Below are 22,565 nucleotides of genomic sequence, written 5' to 3' on the forward strand. Positions count from 1 at the left end.
GCCCACACTCCCCATAGGGTTCCCAGGGTGTCTGTACCCGGCTGCTTTGGGACCTGGCCAGCCACCATGTCCAGAGTGCCTGCACATGCACACAGCATTTGGTGAGCTCTCCTTCCCCCACCAGAGGGTAAAGTCCATGCCCTGCCTGGCGAGCCTCCAGGTGACCCAGATCTCAATGGAGGTGACTTAGTACCTGGCACCAAGTCCCAGGGTCCCCTGGGCCTCCGACTGCACAGACTGATGCCCATGCCTGAGGCCCCAGCCTGCTGCCCTCTGGGTGGCCTTCCACGTGTGAGCACTGGGGCTAAACCCACCGTCACCCTCTGCCCTACCCTGGTCAGTCAGAGGGGACACAGGCTGGCATGTGACCCCAGCACTGGGGCAAGTGACACCTTCCTAGCTGCCCTGCACCTTCAGCTCCCTGGCTCCTCTCGGTGGCTTCTGAATAGCTTATCCCATGGCTGCAGCTACGGTGACCCACCGCCAGCCTCAGTCCCTGTCCACACTTGGTTCAGTTGTGTTCAATGACTGACTGAAGGATGGTCCAGGGGCTCCACTCCAGCCCGAGCTCGGGAGCTAGTGAAGGTCCCTGCGGGCCGGTGGGGTGGGTGGGTGAGATGCCCAGCTCTGATTCTGCAAGTGTGGCTGGCAGGCCAGAGCTGGGGGCAATGCAGATTCCTGGGCCTGTTGCCCTGGGATGAGTCTTGGCTGAATGAGTTCCTGGGTGGTTTCTGTGCACTGAAATGCCAACCCTGAGGAGATGCAAGAAGCCTGGTACCCCCTCAGCCTGAGTCACCCTCCTGCCTCCATGCAGCTGTCCCCAAAGGGATGAGCCCCAGGAACCAGCACACTGAGCAGCCTAGGCTGCAGCCACGGCCAGTGTGGCTTGCCATGTGTGCTGGGCCCTAGCAGGGTAAGAGGCACGGGTGTGCCCTGGGGCTGCCTCTCCCTGAGGTGTGTCGGGCTGGCCGTGGGAGCCCTTGCTGTCCCTGTAGGGCAAAGAGGCAGCGTCCGGCCTCACTGAGGGTCAGGTGATTGTGGTACAGGCAGGGAGCAGGCCACTGGTGCGGGTGAGCACTGGGACTTTAATGCACGCGTGACACGAGTGACAACAGGAGGAATGGGCAGAACCACAGCCCAAAGCTTCCCACAGTCCAAGGACGGCCGTTGAGAAAGCAGGCCTCGCGTCTCTTCAGTAGTACGGCCGCCGGGGGTTGTTCTGTGGAGTCCAGAGATCAAAGGGGAAGTCAGCGGCCTGCTGGGGACAGGCAGGAGGGACCCCCGCTGCCCCCTCCAGCCCCACGCCGGCCCCGAGGCCCTGAGGAGCGAGGGAGCACGCACCAAGGGGTTGGGCCGGAAGCGGTAGGCCAGCATCATCCTCTTGCGGAAGGCCTCGTACTCGTCGTCCTCCTTGGAGAGCTCGGCCGGCCGGTCGATGCCGAAGCCGGCCCCGTCCACCGTGGTGGTGCCCCTGCGGAGGGGGCGCCAGGTGAGCGGCGGGCTGCGGGGCAGTGGGCTGCCCGGCCCAGCTGGAGGGGCACTGCTTTCTCACTCCCTCTCTCGTTAGAGCGAGCTTTTTCTCTCCTTCCTGGTTATTACTGAACCTAACTGGGCTTAACTGGGGGCGACTGGAGATTTCAGAAAAGACACAGGACAGACAGACAGGAAAGGTGTGTTGGGCGCTCAGGTGGAGATGCACAACCCTCATTGCTTCTTTGCTCTATCTTGATTCTTTAAGGCTTTACTCCTTGCAGTTCTTTAAAACCTTTTTCCTTAGGCTTGCCCTGTCCCATGTCTTGTCTTTAGCCTAATCGCTCTTAAAGTCTTTTGCCCCAGGCTTGCAGCTTTTCTTTAGCATTCTCTCTTTAGCTTTCTTAAAGCCTCAGTGCTCAGACTTGCAAAGTCTCGTCCTTTATCTTGCACTGCCCCGTGTTCCCTTTGGCTTTTCTTTAGCTTCTAAAGCCTGTGTTCAAATTCTTTCTTTTCTAAGACCTTTGTTAAAAGTTCTCAATGCAGACTTTCTATCAACCCCTCTTCAGCAATTTCCCTTTAGCAATTCTTTTCCCTTCAGTAATTCTTTTCCCTTCCAAAAGCTTCCTGCACCAAAAAGCCCAAAGCAAACGCTAAAGCCCCAAAGCCCAAAGTAAAAACCAAAGGCAAAAAGCAAAAAAAAAAAAAAAAAAAAAAAACCCAGCCGCAAACCAGGTGGAGCAAGGCTCTCGGGAGGCGTGACACTGTCACAGGAGAAACCTGCGCTCCTGCTTCTCTGAACGCAGGTGCAGGAGGAGCAGCCATTCTGCTCTTTTCTGTTTGTGGCCGGGCTGTGCCCATATTGGCAAGTGAGTGCGTTCCAGTTCTCACAGGCTTTTCATGGCCCGCTCCCCACCTGCAGGCACTCACTTGTTCACCGGGTTCTTGATGCCCTGGCCCTCGGAGCCCAGCCCCTCGCCCTCCTTCCAGCCCATCTTCACGAGCATCTGGTAGCCGATGTTCTCCACCGTCAGCTTGAACTCCTTGTACTCAGAGTAGTCGGGCTCGCGGCCCTCCTGCGGGAGGGAGGTGGCCGTCAAGCCTGGGGGAGTGGGGCCCTCCTGCCACGTGCCCTGTCCCCTCCCCACCAGCACGGCGTCCTCAAGCACAGATCGAGCTCTTCATCCTTCCCTGGGTCCTCAGGGTGGCCAAGCCAACAGGGGCAGGGTGCCAGGTTAGGCAGGCCTTGGCAGTCATGGGAAAGGCTAATGCTTCGTTCATATCTGGGAACCACTCGCCTCTGCCCTTCTGAGCTGGGTCTCGCTCTGCAGCCCAGGCTGGCCTGAACTCCCAGGCTCAAGTGGGCCTCCTGCCTCGGCCTCCCCAGAGGCTGGGGCCACAGGTGCATTCCCGCCGCGGCTGGGAACACTTTGCAGAGTGCGGAAGCGCTGTGGGCAGTGGGGACGCCTGTCTCCAAGCGATGCTAACAAGAGCTTGGAGTGGCCCCGACCCCAGGCCGGTGCCAGCTCACCTTCAGGGCCTTGAAGGTCTCCATGAACCTCTCCAGCTCGTCTGGGGGCAGGAAGTCCCCGATGAAGTGCTTGCCCCGGCCCATCTTCGTCAGCTGCTCGGCCCACTCTGCCAGGGACATGGGAGGAGGGACAGGGAGTGGGCCAGGTGGCTCCTGGACACAGGGACGCGCCCTGGGGGCAGCCCGGGGCCTCCGAAACTGAGGTGGCTGCTAGAGCACCTTTCCCCGCAGGGTCACCCTTCACCGCAGGGCTCCCCCCGCCCCCGCCCCTGCCCCACACTGAGGAAAGCAAGGCACAGAGGAGCTGACTGCCACCCGAGGCATCCCAGCAGAAGAAAGGAGAAGCAGGCAGCCCCACGCACCCCGTGTCTTGTCCATCTCCATGCGCCGCAGCTGGTGCTCCCAGGTGCCCAGCTCGCTGTCCACCTCCTCGTCACTGTCGTAGCCGTGCTGGTGCTGCTGCAGCGCCTTCTCCCACAGCAGCTGTACATCCTGCATGGCCCGCTTGTGCTGCATGATCATGTCGTACATCTGCTGCATCTGTGGGGCGGGTGGCACGGGAGGGGCGGGGAGGGAAGAGGCAGACACCGCAGTCAGTGCTTACCCTGGCGCAGGGCGGGTGGGACGGGACGGGGCTCGGGGCGCCCTCACCTCTTGCTGCTCCTTCAGCTGCTTCTTCTGCGCTTCTGACAGCTCGGTGACGCCCACCAGCCCCACGGGCTTCCCCTTCTCGTACCCGAGCCCCTTGAGGTCCTGAACTGCAGAGTGGAGACAGGGTGGTCAGCAGCGACCCTTGCGCTCCTGTCCCACCCCAGGTCTCAGCTCTGAGCATTAAGACCGGCCTGCTGTCACGGCTGTCAGTGTTCCATTCTTCCCGATCTCTCCAGGAAGTTCTATGGCCCCATCGGTGGAATCAGGAATCAGAGAGAGACGGGACCCTGCCAGTGTCATACAGCTAACGGGCGAGGGGACAGGGACAGTGCCCAGCTGGAGATAGGAAGGCCAAGCTGGGCACCTGCATGTGTGCACCTGCATGCATGTGCACGTACTTAAAGCACAGTGGCTCAGAGGGAGGCCCTGACGCTAACACATTTCCGGTACAGACGCACAGGGACTGAGTCTGGAGGGGGACTGACCCATGTGGCTCCCTAGCTCCTCCGGCGAGGTGGCCAACCACCCTCAAAGCTGCTATTTAATTTGGTGTTGGTTTTGGAACGTGGCTGGTGCCAGCCACACTGATCCACGGGAAGACACTGTGACGGCCCCATCTGGGTGGTAGAAGCAAGCACACCCCTGGCATCTTCCCGGGGTCGGGGGGGTGGACAGAGACCCTCTGGGAGGGGAAACAGCCGAGTCCTCTGCCCTTCAGACTGATCATGGAGCCTATGGTATGGTTTTGGGCAGAGCATTTGCCTGGCAAACATGAGACCTTGGGTTCCAACCCCAGCACTACGTGTTGAAAAAAAGGTCCCCAGTTGCCCCTGGGCCTTTGCATGGGCATGCTTGTCCTATAGACAGTGAGCATGGCCTCCTCACCTGCAGGGAGCAGAGGCCCAACCTCAGGGGTGGGGTTTTAGGGGGTGCCTGGCTGGGCATCTTGGAGCTGGGGTGCAGGTGTGTTAGATAAGCGCCCCGATCTAGTGTCCTCTGTTCTGGATGGCAGGAGTGCGCCAGCCCTGAGTGGAGTCCTTGCAAGTTCTAGAGCCTTCACTGAGGGGTTTTCTATTTGACCAGAACCTCTGAGGCCCAGGAGACCAGGCAGGCATCGAGCAAGACACTGGTCCTCAGAGGTGGACAGAGGGCCGAGAGGCCAGCCAGAGGCCTGGGGGACATGCCCTCTTCCTTGCGCCTATCCTCCTCTTGCAAATGCAAGTGATGGCACCCGTGGACTCCCTCATGCACGTGTTGACCTACGGGGGAGACCGAGACCTGCCCGAGATGGCCTCTACAGCCACGACGGCCAGCTGCAGGAGAGGCTCAGACACCAGGCCCCATGCCCGTGTGGGTGCGTGGAAGTAAACAAGAGACCAGGCCACATGATGGCCGTACCTGACACTGCCACAAGGAGGGTGAGGGCAGAAATGACTGCCACGAAAGGTGCTTCCTGAACACTTCCTGAGTGCTCTATGACAAAAACAACTCATGGGGGATGGCAGTGCCTCAAGTGGCACAGTGCCTGCCCAGCTAGCCCCAGGCCCCAAGTTCAACCCCATCCCCAAAAGCCAATCCGTGCAGTTCACAGTTTAAGGCAGAGAGCAGGAACTGTCTGTGTGACCTCAACCGCAAGAGACACACAGACTGAGTGAAAGGATGGAAAGGATGCCACCCGGTAGCAGTGACTGCAACATGTCCCTGGGATGGCTGTGCTGGTACTGGACAGGACAGACTGTGAGGCCAACAGCTTACAAGAGCCAAGAGAATGGCGTATGGGGAAAAGGGGGTTGAGCCAGGAGGAAGGTGACATCACAAACCTGCACCTAACAAAGTTCCCAAAACCTGATGTGAACACTGGCACTGAAGGGAGAAAGGCGACCTGCTGTCAGGGCTGGAGCGTGTGGCACGCCACTCTAAGCCGTGCTGTGTGTGCAGGGCTGGGGACGGGGGCCAGCGCTCACCACTGAGCAGCAGCCCCAGTCCTGAGTATGTTGTGGGAATAAACTTAGGCTGGGGCTTTTCTGTCCAAGAATTTAATCAGTAACCGTGCCGTTACAAATGTCAGGCTCACTGACCCGCTGCCCATACGCTTGCTTTAGGGACTCTGTTAACATCATAAATCCTCAGCTAGGCCCGGGCAAAATTCTGCGAGATGCCCTGGTTCTAGAGCTAATTGCCAAAAACAGTTATTGCTGCTCTGAAACTTCTTTGTTCCCAAAGCCCCCTCCTAACCTGGCCCCTTTCTAATCAGCCAACTGAGTAGACTGATCCCCAACCTGCCCAATCCAGGGGCAGCAGAGGGACAGTGTGGCCTCACGTGAAACCCCTGCGTCCTCCCGCCCAGTGTGCAGACCTCCCAGGCTTCCTGGAGTGCACCCTTGCCTGTTGACTGCTGAGTAGTGTCGCCTCTCTCGTGACACCCCAAGATCGCAAAGCTATTCTAACATTGTCACTTTTTTTCCTCCATTGTGGTACTGGGTTTTCAACTCAGGGCCTACCCTTTCAGCCACTCCACCAGCCCTGTTTTTTGAGATACGGTCTCTCAAACTATTTGCCTGGGCTGACTCTGAACTGTGATCTTCCTGATCTCTGCCTCCTGCGTAGCTGGGATTACAGGCATGAGCCACCAGTGCCTGGCTGAATACGTCACTTTTTATAAATGACAGAACACCTAGTCAAAAGGTCAAAAAGAACGTCAATAAGGATAAAGAGGACTGACAGTGATGTAAACCAACTAGGTTTAAGAGACTCACACATGACATGCAACCCGATGACGGTTCTTAAGAGCACAAGGAACCGTTTTCTGGATAGACTAAGTTAGGCTGCAAAGCAAATTTGAAATACCAAGTATGTTTTCCAGTCACTGTGAAATGAAACTACAAGTCCAAAATGAGGGAGACTGGAAACCTGACACATACCAAAAAATTTAGTAACACACTCTCTAAGAAACAATGGATCAAGCTGCTGGTGGCTCACGCCCGTAATCTCAGCTACTTAGGAGGCTGAGATCAGGAGGATTGAAGTTCAAGGCCAGCCTGGACAAATAGTTCTCAAGACCCCATCTCCAAAATAACCAGAGAAAAATGGACTGGAGGTGTGGCTCAGGCGGTAGAGCGCCTGCTTTGCAAGTGCAAGTGCAAAGGCCTGGATTCAAACCTTAGTCCCACCAAAACAAAAACAGAATGGATTTTATACCAGGACTAGGACCAAGTGGGGTTTATCCTAGGTGTGCATGAAAGATGGTTCAACATATGGAAATCATTGTGGTATAACATTAATATTTATAGAATGAGGAGAAAATCATACAATTTTAACTGATGCAGAAAATAAACAAATAAACCACGTGACAGACTCTAAGACGCTTTGATAACAAAAACGCTCACTAAACCTGGAATACAGGGGACCTTCTTCAGCACAATTAAAGCCATGTTTTTAAAAGGCACTGGCTGAGGGTGCAGCTAAGTGGGAGAGTGCTTTCCTAGCATGTGTGAGGCCCTGGGTTTCAGTTCCAGCACTGCAAAAAGCAAAAACAAAAACCTCCACAGCTAGCATCCTATTGGCGGTACAGAACTGAAAGCTTTCCCCTAAAATCGGCAGAAGGCAAAGACACCCACTCCTGCCACTTCTATGCAGGGTGGCAGCGGAAGTCCTGGGCAGGGAGAGTCGGCAAGAGAAAGAAGAAAGAGGCTCCAAACTGGAGAGGAAGAAGCAAAGCGTTCCACCACAGGTGACACAACCTTGTGTGTAGAAAACCCCAAAATACACACACCATGTGCACTTGAGCACACACACACCTTTGCTAGAACTAATAAACAAATTCAGCTAAGTTACAGGACGTAAGAGAAACACCCCAAAGTCAACTGAAGCCAGCTGTGGCAACTCATGCCTGATGAGCAACCTGGGAGGCTGAGGCAGGAGGACTGTGAGTTTGAGGTCTGTCTCAAAAAACATTAAAAAGGGCCAGGGATGTAGCTCAGTGGTACAGCACTTGTCTAGACTCTGAGTTCAATTCCCACAGAATTAAAATACTCAGAATATAGAAAGAAGTAGGACTCAACAACAACAACAACAAAAAGACAATCAGTCACCTGTCAGTGGCTCACACCTGTAAATCCTGGCTACTCAGGACGTACAGACCAGGAGGATTCCAGTTCAAAGTCAGCCCAGGCAAATAGTTCCTCGAGACCCTATCTCAAAAACACCCATCACAAAAAAGGGCTGATGGAGTGGCTCAAGTTGTAGAGCACCTGCCTAGCAAGAGTAAGGAAGAGTTCAAACCCCTGTATTGAAAAAAATAAAATAAAGAAGACAACAAACAATCCAATTTAAAAATAGGCACTGGTGGTTCACATCTGTAATCCTAGCTACCCGGGAGGCTGAGATTGGGAGGAATGCATTTCGAGGCCAGCACACGCAAATAGTTCACAAGACCTCATCTGCAAAACAGACTGGGGGCGCGGCTCAAGTGGTAGAGCACCTGCTTTGCAAGCAAGAAGCCCCCGAGTTCAGACCTCAGTCCCACCAAAAACAAAACAAAACAAAAGGCTTAAAGGACTGAGGGGTCAAGTGGTAGAACATTTGCCTAGCAGGTGCAGAAGCAAGCCCAAGCTCCCGTACTACCCAAGCAACAACAGGGCTGCAGGACTGGCTGTGTTAGAAGTGCACACAGCTCAGCATGGAGCATGTGCCTACGTTTCATCCCCAGAACTGGAGAAAAAAAAGGGACAGAGCCCCTGTGCCTGCACATATACACCTAAGCGTTTTGTTTTTTTTGAGATGGGGTTTGGGTATGCAGCCCACACTGGCCTGGAACTCGTGACCCATTTTCTAAGAGGAACGTGAACATTCACAGACCTCAGCATCTAGGCCCTGGTGGACGGTGAGGGTTGCTGGAAGCGCAGATTATTCATCCCGGGAAGGAACAAAACCGTGCTACAGCTACCACATGGGTGACTGCAGAGATCGGCTCAGCGAGCACTGCAGACCATGACAGGAGATGGGGTCAGCCCACCTGACAGGGGCGAGGGAGCGGCGTCCACGTCCCGCGGCACCAGCTCGGCAGGCGGCAGCTCCACTTTGTCCTCTTCGGGCCCCCACCGGCTCTTCCGCTTCCTCTTCACGGTGGTGGTGGAGGCTGGTTTCCCAGGGACAGCAGGAGAGGGGGCGCTAGCAGGCGTGGGGGCAGGAAAGGTGGGGCAGGTGGTGGGCAGGGGTGAAGGCCCTGAGGGGGCCTCTGGAGGGGACCTGCGCTTGAGGCTGAGGTCCAGGTCAGTGGGCGTGCCCGCGGAGCCTGCCCTGGCCTTTCGGAACTCCTCCAGCTTCTGCCGGTAGTATTTGTACCCCTGGCTGTTAGGCTCGTACAGAAAGCTGCAAAGTAGAGCAGGGAGGGATACCGTCAGCTGGGCCAAGCTCCAGGCCCTGGGTCTGGGCAGGGGCAGCTTGGGTACTACCCAGGTCATAGTCTCTGCCAGGACATGTCTGCAGGCTCCAGTGGCCCTGGCATGAACGATGCGACACGCCCACAGCCTCCTCAGCACCCTTCCTGCCACCAGGGGCTGCCCCAGCCTCTATCAGGCGTCAATCACACTGTCAACAATGCCTAGCTTCCAAGTGCGGGACGGGAACACTCAGACTGCCCAACCTGACAAGTTTACGAGGCAGGGACGTGAGACGGCCGCTGCAAGCAGGGACTGGGCTGGGTGCCAGTGGCTTACGCCTGTAATCTCAGCTACTCAGGAGGTAGACATCAGGAGGATCGCAGTTCAGAGCCAGCCAGTGCAAATAGCTCATGAGACCCCATCTCGAAAAAACCCAATACCAAAAAGGGCTGGTGGAGTGGCTCAAGCCAGAGAGCACCTGCCTGGCAAGTGTGAGGCCCTGAGTTCAAACCCTGGTGCCCAGTCTGGGGACTGGGCTTTGTGGCTGCCTCACACCTGAACTGGAGCGGAGGTGGAACGGCTTCATGTGGTCCGCACACTGCTGGGGCCACATGAGGCCCGACATCAAAGCATCTGGCTCTGGTCTCGTGGGCATGCCCTCCCGATGGCCATCCTGGACACCCACCCCTGGCCTGCTGTACCCGCAGATATGCAGGTAAGCTGAGAACTCACTGCCAACCCTATCCAGCCGGACAGAGGGCTGCACGGGTGCCTCAGACCACCTGATCCAATGGCACCTCTTGGTTATGACATCAGGAGAGGCTGGGATGGGGCTGAACCCTGGACGGCTCTGAGGGCACAGCCACCTGGGCTCAGCGCCTTGACGGAATTCCACAACCTTGCCCACTTGTCCTGTGATAATTGCCAGTCAGTGTCTGCTTGTAATGAAGACAAGATGACTTCTTATTTAGACAAGCTTAATTAGACAAATAAAGAAGACTATTAAGCAGCCCTGGTGGCTCCTCTAGCTACTTGGGAGGTCGAGATCGGGAAGATAACAGTTCGAGGTCAGCCCAGGCAAACAGTTTGAGAGACCGCATCTCCAAAATAACCAGAGCAAAATGAAGCAGAGTGCCTGCTCAGTAAGCGTAAGGCCCTGATTTCAAATCCCAATCCTGCCAAAAAAAAAATAATTGCACCAGGTGTGGCAGCCATGCCTGCAATCCCAGTACTCAGGGAGACAGAGGCAGAAAGACTGAAAGTTCCAGACCAGCCTGGCTACATGGTGAGAAGACTAATTGGATTGGCTGGCAGAGCAGGGACCACGCAGCACAAACCCAAGAGCAGGATGCCCGGTGGGCACCTCCAGTGTTAGGAAGACCCCCTCCTGAACCCCAGATATGAATACTCCACAGCCCCCATGGGGCCTCCCAGGCACCAGCCCCAGGAGCAGCCCGGCCATGTGCTACCTGAGCCTTGGCCCTCCCTGTCCCCGCCCCAAGATCCATCTGCCCACTTCCTGATTGTGCCCACCACCCATCTGCCTGGCCATGTCTGAGCACCCCCCAGACCCTCGGCCAGTGGTCCTGGAAGGACAATCGATGCTACCCTTATTGGCTCAGGTCCTCCAAAGGCTCTCAGTGATGCCCTGAGGCCCCTGCACCCCAGCCACGTGGGCACAGCACCTAAGATCTCTGCTGCGTCCCTCCCGGCATGGCAGCTGCTCTGGGTGCACCCTGTTCTGCATTTAGCCTTTGCCCACTCACGCTGTGGACGCGCCGGGCCTGGGTTCCACCGCCCGTGTCCTGAGTCTCTCTGAGTGCAGGGATGGAACCCAGGGCCTTACACGTGCCAGGCCAGTGCTCTGCCACCGAGCCATGCCTAAGCTGACTTGGAACTCATGACCCTCGTCTCTGCCTCTTGAGCACAGGGATTACAAGTATGGTCACTACACCACTTTGGATTCATGAGTCCGCACAAGGTCACATCTCACTGACTGAGTCAGGACCTGTCTTACGTTTGGCCAAAGCATCCTCATAGGTGCATCACCTGCAGGGGTGCATCACCCCCGCGGTCCACATCCCAGGCATGACTGCCAGCTCCTGCCCTGCGGCAGTGGCGGTCCTCAGCATCCACCAGCCTCCCCAGCTCACATCTGGTGCTGTATCTGCCAATGATGACTGAGGGGGTCACCATGTCACCTGCCCCTCCATGGGACCTGCATAGGCTGGGGTTCCCACGCCTCGTGTCCTAAGGTTCCACATTCCCTGCTGCTCCCTGGTCCTAAAGGGCGACCCCAACAATACAGTTCTGCGAGTTTCTGCTTGAGAGCTGGCCTGCCCCAGACAGTGGCTGCCATCCATCACAGAGGGAGCCAGGCAAGTGCTGAAGACTTTCTCTGCAGGTGCCGGGGGAACCACAGTGCACTTGGGAAATGCTCGTGGGGGCACAGGGCTGGCTGAGGTCAGGAACTCCAGACCAGAGTCCAGAACACCCCCTTACCTGAATGCTTGGTTCTCACGGTTGTTCTGGAGGGCGATGGTTTCCACCTCAGGACCCCCATCCGCTATGAACCTGGCCAACTTTTCTGCAAGGTTCTTGGCCTCTTCGTCCTCTGGGGGTGAAACTTTAAGCAGGCTGTCAGTACTGAGCTCAACTCACCACACCCAACAGCCTAATTTCTGCTAAGAGCCCACAGCCACAAGTGGGGTTTGTTTTAGAAGCAATGCAAAGAGAAACAGGCAAACGGGAATCAGTTACTACACGGGACCAAGCCAGAGCTCACAAACACCAACCCTCTCCCACCCCGTGGGTCGCAGGGGCCTCGGGCATGAGCCGGACAAGGGGTCAGGACGGGAGGGAAGGTGTGGGTGGGGCAGGAAAAGAGGTGGGCGCTCCTGCCCTGACCCTTCCACCAGAGGTTGGAGGAGGCTTCATCTTCCTGTCCTGGGGAGAAGTACAGAGCAAGGGGCTCAGCTGAGACGGTGACTGAACTTCTGTGGGCCTTCTTGGCCCCAGTATCGGACCTGTGCTGGGATTCTGTCATTTCAGGTGGTGACCAGCTGGCATCCCCTCTCCTGAAACTCATCCTGTCCTCCTCACCAGCTCTCTGTCCCGGGGCCCTGCCCTCAGCACCTGGCACGAGCCCCATCCCTGCACGGCTGTGGTGCCCGGCACAGGCTGCGTGCGTCACTGTTGCTAAGATCACAAGTGAAGCTCCCTCTGTGCCCTCCACATCCACAGAGCTGAGCTGGACGCGACCATGAGCCTGGAAAGTGCTGCCCACCCCAAGACCCAGACTTGGCATTCAGACTTCTCCTGGTCCTCAGATCACCAGTGGGGAGAGGCATGTCTCCAGAGTAACCCCTGCTTCCAGGAGGACACAGGCCTTAGCTGTGAGAGCCCAGTGGTGCCACACCACACCACACCTCAGTGTGTCCAGGACCCTGGCTCCTCCCAGCCCTGCACGCACTTACCTTTCTGAGGAGCTGCCTGGGACTTCTGTGCTTCCTTCCTCATCTCGGCCACCTTCTTTCTGTAGTAGAGGAATTCCCTGCTATTCTTATCATGTAAAAATCTGCAGAAAACATTTGCAGAAGAGAAATGAGCTTTGGGGTGGTGAACCAGGGCGGCTTCCACCATGCAAAAGCAGGCTGGGGAGCAGAGGCCCCAATAGGGCCGAGTCAGTCTCACTGTCCCCAGGGTCCCCTGTGACCTCTGGTGTGTGTTACCAGTGCTCAGGCTGGGTGCGGTGGCACCTGCCTGTGATCCCAGCTACGTGGGAGGCAGAGACAGGAGGACCTCAAGTTTGAGGCCAGCCCGGGCCACACAGCAAGACTATCTCAATAACAAAATGCAAACAAAAGGGCGGTGGGTATACTCAGAAGACAGCACTTGCCTACCAAGTGCAAGGCCCTGGGTTCCATTAAAAAAAATAAGCCCGGGGCTCAGAATTAGGCCTGGCTCCGTGAGATGTCCCCCAGCCCTGGCCATGTGATGAGTTTCCAAACATCCGTGTGGGACACAGCAAGCCCGGGGGCCAGGCCAAACTCCCTGCCACAGCGGTACTCACGCAAACGCGGGGTTGTCCTTGTAGTCCTGCATGGCCACCTTCTCTAACTCGGGGCCTCCTTCTGCCACAAAGCGGGCCAGTTTCTCTATCACGTTGCGAGTCTCGGCTCCCTCTGGGGGTGAAACTTTAAGGAGGCTGTCAGTACTGGGTCCAACTCACACACCCCACAGTAACAGGCACACTCTCTCTAGACCACAACGACAGAGGGGTGGGAGAAGAGCATGAGACGTGGGAGGCCGGCCGTGCGCTCCACGCACACAGCACTCCATGCTCGAAGTGCTCTGGCACTGTGGCGGGTGGGCGGTCTCGTCTGTGAGACACACCGGGCAGGAGAAGTGGGAGGGCTGCCCCAGGCCATGTCTGTCCCCAAGCTGAAAATACCGGCTTCCCTGGTATTTTCACGGGGAGCGGATGGGGACATACTGAATTCTTTTCTTAATTTACCAGTTTTCAGTGAATACATCGGTCCCTTTCATCCTTCAGAGATGACAAATTCTCTTCTGAACATATTGTTATGAACTCTGACTTAAACACCCCGGGTGGGTTTTAACCCATTGAGTTAGCGTCATCTCAGAAACTCTGGGGCCAGAGCAGCCTCCTCAAGCTGGCTCTGGAGAACTTGGACCTGACCCCAGGAGTGTCCGATGGCCATCTCCGCCATCTGTCGGGACAGGCACTCCAGGATCACCTCAAATGCATCTTGCCCAGGCCCACAGCCAGTCCTGTCTCCGCTCCTGGGTGCCAGCTGCTGTGCAGGCCTCGTGGTGACCACAGCTAGGACGGTGTTTTAGGAACGGAACCGCTTCCCTGCTGCAGCCCCGTGGAGCGTGCGCTGCCGCTTCTGGTGCCCCGTTTCTGAGGCCAACTCTGCCAGTCACTACATGGATCGCGGCCCTTTTAGGAGACTCACAGGAGAAACGTCTCGCTGTCAGCCGGTGCCTAGCAAGCAGGGCAGATGAGCCTACAGCACATCTTATTCCTCTGGTTGCTTGGAAGCACAGAGCTTGGGGGGCGGGGTGCAGAGGAGAGGATACCCTTGACCTAAAGAGGGCCTCAGAGGCCCCAGGGCCTTCTCTGCCTGACTTTCCCCTCCTCCCAGGTGTCCCTGGAGAACCCCAACAGAAGGTGTTTCTGAGGCCACAGCACCGAGTGGCCAAATCAGGCCTTAAAGGCCTTGGCATGGTCCACGCCAGTTGTAAAGCAGCAGTTCCCACGAGCACCGCTGAGGCCATGAAGACCTGAGAAAAGGCACCCCTAGCCCACACTGCACTGGCCTGGGTGGCCGCTGGCCTCTGATCTGTTCAGGTGCTCAGCCCACCACTGGTACCCTGGTTGGGAGTGCTGAGTCTTGAGACCATGTCAGCAGTAACTACATGGTCCCTCTGGTCTGTCCTCACTGTCAGGGTGGCGTGACTGCACCACCAGTTGGTCAGGTGTCCCAACCTTGTGTGTCCCAACCTTGCTCTGAACACAGACAAGGCAGGACTCATGACGAGTGCTGACATGGTGCCCTCTGGTCTCCTGCAGCACCAGCTCAGGGGCCATCCCCTTCACAGGAGGGAGAACACCCTTCAGCCTGTGCTCTGGGACCTCTGGCCCAAACTGCGGGGACAGGTGACCCTGGGTGAGGAGCCGCACCTTTCAGGCCTCAGGGACACGGGGAGATGCCCTCCTGGGCAGGAGGACAAGGCAGTTAGTAGAGACGTCTGAGATGGGCACGAGGTCCCCAGCGCTGCTAAGACTCCTCCTACAGCCTTCTCCGCTCTGCTCACCGCCGAGGCCCCGCCTTGGCCCTCAGTTCAGTCCAGAGGCCTGCGGCTGCGGACCCCAGCCACGAGCACCCTGTGCCTCTGGCCATCCTGCCCTGTGGACTGTGGCTCCGCCTGCTGGAGGCACGATTGCCAGCGGGAGGGCAGCAGCCCCACAACTTACCTTTGATCTCCAGCCACTGCTCGTAGTCCTCCTCCTCGTCCTCGTCAGGAGACTGGAAGACGCTCGGGCGTTGCGCCACGGGCAGCTGTTTGGCATGTGAGTAGCTCTTCACCTGGCCCAGCTGGCTGCCCAGCCCCAGGCCCGTCCGTTTGCTGAGCAGAAGGGGCTTCTTGCCCGTGCTGGGGGGCGGCGTGCTGGGAGGGGCGCTGGGGGGTGGGTCTTGGGACAGAAGAAAGAAGATGCATGCTTGGGTTCTGCGGCCTCCCTGTACCCTCACCCGAGTGCTCTCAGAGAGGACCCATCACTCTACAGACTAGGACACAGAGGCTGAGCAGCAGTGGCTGCCCCGGCCAGGCTCTGCAGGTAGCCTCTCTGGCCTGATGCCCTGCATCCTGGTTCCCCATCCCTGACACGCTAGGCTCCTCAGTGCCCAGGCACTCTGGGCGAAAGACTCAGACACCCTGCCCTCCCCTCCTTGGAAACCTGACAAAGGTCGAAGGTCAGCTGTTCCACAGCAAAGCCTCCCACAGCAGTGATGAGCTCCCACACTCATATCTGGCCCACACTAGGCCAGTCCACCACCTTGCTGGGACCAGGTCACTACAGACTAGGGACTGGACTGCCACCTAGTGGGCACGGCTGGTGAGTGTGGGCTAGGGAAGAGCCCAGAAGGCCTGGAGCAGCCCCTCCTACCCAAGCCTGGCTCCTCAAGAGCCCACAGGTGCAGACAGGCCCAGAGGTCACTGGGGAGCGCGCTGTGAGGCCACTGGCTCCCCACCTGCACAGGGGATGAGCATCGCATGGGCAATGGCACAGGCTGACTCTACACTGTGGCCTTGTCTTTCTAAGCCTCAGTTTCTCCAGTGCAAAGTATATGTGGGGGTAGCTGGCTACATGCTGTTTAGAAGCTGAGCTCGCGAGAAAGGTGTTTACATGTACACACACATTCACGCATACTGAGCCTGGACCTAAAGAGAATCATGTTACGTTACGTGAAAAAGAAAGGCACAGAACAAAACAGCATGTCGTTGCCTGGGTGAACAATCAAGCCTCCCAGACGATGCCTAAAAGGTGCCAAACACACCACAGCCGTCACCGTGACTACTTGAAGAGGGCTGGGGGCTTTCACTTCCTGCCGTGCTTTTCACTTTTAAAGGTCACAAACAGAAATGGCAAAATGTCCACTCTATGGACCCTGGTGGAGAGGATACTGTGTTTCCGCAAATGTCTTTCAAAGAGAAGCAGTGACAAGGACCCTGAACACAGGCTCTGCAGAGGGCAGAGCGAGAGGATGGGTAAGGCAGAGCGCCAGGTACTGGTGCTCAGTAAACACCAGTGCCCGGGTGATAACTGCTAGAGGTCCTGGTCACCTCCAGGCTGTCCACCTGCCCTACACTTCAGCCACACAGGGCCTGAAACCTGACATTCTCTGAGGCAACTCAGGTGCCTCAGGCCAGCCCAACACCACGTGCATGAGGCCCACTCACCTACGGGGACTCTGGCTCAGGCAGCCTAGGGATGCCTCTCCTGCACCCTGCCCACCCTCCTGACTGCCCCTGGTCCTGGGGGAAGCAGGTGGACAGCGGGCTGTGCTTCCCCTGGGAATCCACTGTGGGCCCTGGATGAACTCATGGTCAGCGTGATGGCTTGGATGTGGAACCTGTCACTTCCTATTGTGACTTCTGGAGGGGGTATTAAGAGGTGGGGCTCACCTGGGCTGGTCTGAGCCTTTTGCAACTTCAGAAACTGCTGCAAGAAGCTACCGTCGTTGGCGAACTTGTTGGAAATGGAGGAAGAATTGTGTGCATTTGCGATTCTAGAACCAAGAGGGGACAGGAAGGGTGAGCTGGACAGACAAGGATGAGGTCCGTGTGTTTCCCCCACCCTAGTGGTCCCGCTTAGTGGGACCCAAATTCCAGCTTCCAGAGTTGTCCAGGGACGATGGGTGTGGTGAGCTGGGAACAATCATGGCTGGCTGAGCGCAGTGCTCCCACGGCCTGCCGACTGCCTCCTGATCTGTAGCTGCAGCGTGTCCTGCCTGTCCCTAGCACGACGCACACTGGCCTCCTCAGCCAGGCCCTAGTGCTCTCCCACTCAGGAGCTGCGTGTCTTTTTTTTTTTTTGACACAGGGGCTCGCTATGCAACTACCACGCCCGCCCCCGTGTGACTGCAGCTCCAGCCAACTGGGGGTAATCATACTCGAAGGGACACAGCCAAAGCAGTCTCCTGGTGGGACAATCACAAGGGGAGGTTTGCATTTTTGCTACTGTTCCTCTCCCTCTTTTGGTTTTGGCTTCAAAAATCTTCTGGTGCATCATCTGTCTTTTTGGTGGGTGCATGCAAATAGTTCCAGCTACTTGGGAGGCTGAGGCAAGAGGACTGAGCCCAGGAATGTGAGGAAATATAGTGAGACCCCCAAGAAAAGAAGGGTGCTGGGGATGTGGCTCAATGGGACAGCATGCGCTTAGCATGCACGAGGCCCTAGGACTTGTCCTCAGCACCACAGGCAACAACAAATCACGGTGACAAGAACAAAACATGGGTAGAAAAATACACTAAAATGTAATCGGCACTTGTCTTGAGGCCGTGGGTCACCGGTGACTTTGGCTTTTCTTTGTTTCCTTCTGTTGTTTTCTGTATTTCCTTCCAAGTATGCAAGTTATCTTTAAAGTCTCAAAAAAAAAAAGAAAGGCAGTAAAAGCTACTTTATGTGAAAGAGAAGGCTCTGCTGATAAATCAGCCTTCGGTGGCCCTCAGCCCCCAGGGTGAATTCACTGTGTGCCCCTCCCTCCAGACAGACAGGAAGGAGCTGGGAACTACGAGAAATGGGAAAAAAATCAACCGACTGGCAGAGAGGAACCCAGTGATTCCTACTTGAGAATCGCGAGTAATAGCTAGGGGCAGGCCGCTCTTGTCTGTAATCCTACCTACTCTGGAAGCAGAGATCAGGAAGATCGAGGTTAAAAGCCAGCCCAGGCAAACAGTTTGTGAGATACTATCTTGAAAAAAAAAAAAAAACAAAAACCACCGCAAAACAGGGCTGGTGGAGTGGCTCAAGTGGTAGAGTGCCTGCCTAGCAAGCATGAGGCCCTGAGTTCAAGCCCCAGTGCCACCAAAAAAACCAAAAAAAAAAACCAAAACAGAACTTGGCCATGAGAGCTGGGCTTGGGAGGCTGAGGCAGAAGAACGTGAGTTTGAGGCCAGCCTGGGCTACACAGTGAGACTGTCTCAAAACAAACACAACACTCCAAAGAGGTTCTGATGAAACTTTTTGTATTTTCTTGGCACTGGGGTTTGAACGCGGAGCTTTGCGCTTGTCAGACTAACAGTAAACTTTTTTTAGGTGCTGCTGAGCTACGCTCCTTGGCCCTATGTCATCCACATTTTACCACAATGAAAACATGAATAATCTTTTTAAAGAGCGTACAGGCAGAATACAAAATTGCTGATGACTTCACAGCACAAAGCAAAGACACGGGAAAGGAACACATTCAAATGGCTGTCTTGGGGTAACTTAAAGATTTTATTTCTTCAGCCAAAAATTCTAAACTTTGCTGTTCTGTAATTTTTTTTTTTTGGCAGGACTGGGGTTTGAACTCGACTTCGTGCTTGCAAAGCAGGCACTCTATCACTTGAGCCACACCTCCAGTCCATTTTGCTCTAGTTATCATGAACTATTTGCGAGGCTGGCCTCAAACCTCGATCCTCCCGATCTCAACCTTCCAAGTAGCTGGGATTACAAGCATAAGCCACCTTGCCAGTTCCTCCGCATTTTTACAATGGGGAAAACCACCTTCTTTCCAAAGCTTCCTGAGCTGCGCGCCTACTCACCAACGTCCCATCCAGTTGCCCAGTCCTGGGGCTGGGATCCTGAGACTGTGAGAGACCCTCTAGGAGTTGACCCTACAGTCAGTCACTCAACCCCAACAGACCGTATGGTCAAACAGTCACTCAACACCCAGGTACCTTGTTCCTGAGCTCCTTGGAGGCTTCAGGCACTGGGTCAGGCCTAGGTTGACTGCAATGAGGTCTAAGCACTGCCCTCTTGAGTAGCCACAGATTTGGAAAGGGGGGAGCTGGGGCGGACCTTTGTAGAAGGTCACTTCAGAGGAAGGGGCCTCCTGATTATCCACCTGTAGCCTGAAACTCTTAGATGCTGCCCTCCTGGTCACACCCCATCATGATACCATCCCCTGTGCAAACCCTCTGGAACCCTCAGTGTGTCACAGGGTAGGCAGGGAGAAACTGCGTGTGCCTCCTGTGGCTTTGCTCTGGTCAGCCCCGACACACCCTGACACTCGGGCACTCTTTCCACTCTGCCTTCCGCTGGGCTGCCTTCCCAGGGCCTCCAGAATGCAGAGCCTCTCTGTGCCTACAGCATGGTGCCTCGCACCGCCCCTCTGCTAGCAGACCGCGGCCTGGCAGTGCCCCACAGCTGACTGGCAGTGAGTAAGTGGTTCGAGCCGGCAGCCTGTCCTCCGGGCTCCTATACCTCCCCAGCTCTCTCCTGGCATGCCGAGACTCAGGCTGCAGCCAGGGGCAGGCACACACTGACTGCTGTGGCAAGCCGGGCCCTCTGTCCGTGACCCTCTTGGAACGCCAGGTCCCGGGGGCACTCACTCTGCGGGATGCGGGGACTGCGTGCTGGCCACCTGATTCTGCTTGGCTTTCTGTTCCATTTTCGCTTCGATTTCCCGTTTCTTCTGAGCGATGAGCTCTTCCTGGTACAGTATATTCATACTCATCTTCCCGGACTTGGGGGGCGCCACCCCGAACCACCGGTTAGCCTTCCCTAGGGAGGGAAAAGAAGCAGGTCATCAATCGCCTTGCTCCACAGTCGGCCCTAGCAGCTGCAACAGGCTGGATGCACTTGCCATCCACACGGACCCATACGCTCTTTGTTGTGGGTGTGTGAAGAGTCCCAGGAAGGCTCCTGGATTGAAGGCTTGGTCCCCAGCTGGTGGCACTATGGCCAGGTGAATGGATGACAAAGGCGCCAACCTCGCCAGTACATTCATGCACCCACAAGTTCATAGCTGAATGGGCTATGAGGAGGTTGGATAGAGAGGTCACAGGGTGCGTGCCTTTGAAGTGTGTAGCTTGTCCCTGGGCCTGCCCTCCTCACGCCCCCTTCCTGCCACTATCCATGAGGTGAGCTTTTTTCCACCACATCCTTCTAACATGATGTTCCCCCTTGTCACAGGCCCACACCAATAGAGTCTCTGAAACTATGACCCAAAATGAACCTTCCCTCCTTTTAAACTGTTTCTCTCAGGTGTTTTGTCATAGCAACAAAGAGCTAACTAACACAACCATTCGATTATTCAGGAAACACTTACAGAGTATCTGCTACTGAGCTAGGCACTAAGCAAGAGAGATGGGGTGTCTTCCCTCTCTGGCTGGGAAGACCATAACAAAAAAAGTTACTGCAAATCACGACCAGAGCTCTGCTGGAAACCAGAAAGCAATGAGAGAGAGATCGAGAGTAACAGAAGGGCACCTACCCAGGCAGGGCAGTCAGAAAGCAAGCACTGGAAGAGAGGACCTTTAAGCTGGAGTATCAGGAGCCAGTGCCATGAAAACTCAGGTGGACAGGGATCTGGACAGAGGACGGAACCAATGCTAAGGTCTAAGCAGGAAGAACACCGGGAGCATCTGAGTACCAGCAAGGGCCCAGTGAGGCCAGAGGGACGGGCATGGCAGAGAGTCTGCAATCTGCTCTCAGGGCTTTGGAGGCGTCCAGGGAGGATTGCATTGCTGTGTGACAATGTCCAACGGGTCTTTTTATTTTTAAGATCATACTGGGGACTGGGTGATCGATCACCTGGCCAGAGTGCACAGGCAGCAAGACAAGCAAGGGGGATCCTGGCCTCAAGCAAAAGTGATGGTGCTGGGTGTGGTGGCCACGTCTGACCGTCCAGGACTAGGGGGCTGAGGTAGGGAGGACTGAGATTTCCAGAGGCCATACAGTGAGATTCTGTCTCAAAGAACCAACTATCTGCTGAGAACATGACTCAAGCAACAGAGCGCCTGCCTAGCAAGTGCAAGGTCTTGAGTTCAAACCCTGTACTGCCAAAATAAAAAAGAAATTAAGAGAGAAAAATGCCAAAACAAAACATAAAAGATGATGGTGTCTTAAGGGGAAGGCAGCCATCACGGAGATGGAGAAGACACCCCAAAGGTTCCTAGTGGGACTCAGGCTAAATTCCAAATTCTAAAAGTTGACTTTCAAGGCTCTGCCATAGATGGCTCCCCTCCCCAGCTCCACTTCATTCTTGACCCTGTTCAAAAGGACAAGCCCCAGGCCGGGTGTGGTGGCACATTCCTGTAATCCTAATCCTAGCTATTCTCCATCAGAGGCCAGCCCCAGCAAATTGTGAGACCTCATCTCAACCAATAAAAAGCTGGGTGTGGTGGCGCCTGTCTGTCATTCCAGCTGTGAAAAGCACTGAAGAGGAAGATGGCAGTCCAGTCTGGATGGTGCATACAGAAAGACACCTAAAGCAAAAAGGGCTGGAAGTGAGACTCAAGTGGTAGAGCGCCTGCTTGGCAAGCAGGAGGCCCCGAGTTCAAACTCTAGTACTGCCAACAACAACAACAACAACAAAACCCACAGAAATCAGCGGCCTTTAACCCCCACCTCACATCACAACCAGCTCTTTGCAAATGCTTGCTCCTCGGGGCACGGCACCCCGGTAGGAAGGCAGGACCGTCTTTGGGTCCCCGCTGCATCCCCGCTGCCTGGCACCCAAGGCAGCACGAAGTATTTGCTGGATGGATGAATGCATTCTGCAGAGGGGAGGAGGAGGAGCAAAATGGGTGAACGTGGGGTTCAAAAGAGCTGGGGCGTGAGTAACGGGAGCCCCAGGGCAGCGTGGAAAAAGCAGCTTTCCGAGAGACCGGTGCCCAGGCCGGAGGACAGGTCTTCTTAGAAGAGGGGCGCGGAGCAACCTCGGGTGCCCCTGTCGGTGGGAGCAGAGCTCACAGCGGCCCTGAAGTCGGTTATTTTACAAAGCGGGCACGCGGCCGACCCGAGTGGCGGCCTTTATGGAAAACGAGGCGTCCTCCGCAAAGCAGGCGGGGGCGGCCAGCCAGCTGGGTCTGGGGTCTCGGGAGACGAGAAAGGTGCAGAAGCCACCACTCTGGGCTGCCCAACGGCTAAGGCGAGGGGGCAGTGGGGTCGGGGCAGAACCGATGAACCGGCGAAGAGGCACCACGTAGCTTGGAAAACCCCGTCCGGCGCCTGAGGGGAGGCGGGGGCTGTTACCTGCAACATCCCGGTTGTCCATCTTGAGACTCATCCAATCCCACAATGCTTTGGTGCCACCTAAGGGAGGGGAGGGGCTGTTATAGTGCGCATGACCTTATGGGAGTTGTAGTCTACGTCTGCCAGCCACGCCCAACCAATGCGTGGACCCTAAGGGTCTTCGATAGGAATGCGAACATCAGCCTGGGGGTAACGTCTAAGGATGAGTCCTGATGGCTCGGTGGCATCACCCTTTCCTCCCTCTTGACCTGAGCGGCGAC

General features: G+C 56.1%; 1 protein-coding gene and 1 non-coding gene across 3 annotated transcripts; one reads left to right on the forward strand and one right to left on the reverse strand.

Moving 5' to 3' along the window:
• Window positions 1-1,065: 1,065 nt before the first annotated feature.
• On the reverse strand, window positions 1,066-22,401 carry Sugp1 (SURP and G-patch domain containing 1). Of its 2 annotated transcripts, none has more exons than XM_020183721.2 (14): window positions 22,306-22,401; window positions 19,659-19,830; window positions 16,750-16,853; window positions 15,038-15,256; window positions 13,106-13,229; window positions 12,510-12,568; window positions 11,536-11,659; window positions 8,667-9,022; window positions 3,653-3,759; window positions 3,364-3,541; window positions 3,002-3,108; window positions 2,401-2,546; window positions 1,342-1,471; window positions 1,066-1,219 (listed from the first exon to the last, which is right to left on the reverse strand). In XM_020183721.2, exons 1-14 carry the CDS (start codon window positions 22,337-22,339, stop codon window positions 1,193-1,195), a joined length of 1,887 nt encoding a protein of 628 aa, XP_020039310.1. In that variant the 5' UTR covers window positions 22,340-22,401; the 3' UTR covers window positions 1,066-1,192. The 2 variants fall into 2 exon arrangements, with proteins under 2 accessions (XP_020039310.1, XP_020039309.1); XM_020183720.2 differs by having other exon boundaries at window positions 12,510-12,610; window positions 22,306-22,400.
• Trnaa-agc (transfer RNA alanine (anticodon AGC)) lies at window positions 18,081-18,153 on the forward strand. The gene has a single exon. It is a non-coding gene; the product is annotated as a tRNA-Ala (tRNA).
• Window positions 22,402-22,565: the final 164 nt, after the last annotated feature.

This window comes from Castor canadensis, chromosome 14 (genome assembly GCF_047511655.1).
Source record: "Castor canadensis chromosome 14, mCasCan1.hap1v2, whole genome shotgun sequence".
Taxonomy (NCBI): Eukaryota; Metazoa; Chordata; class Mammalia; order Rodentia; family Castoridae; genus Castor; species Castor canadensis.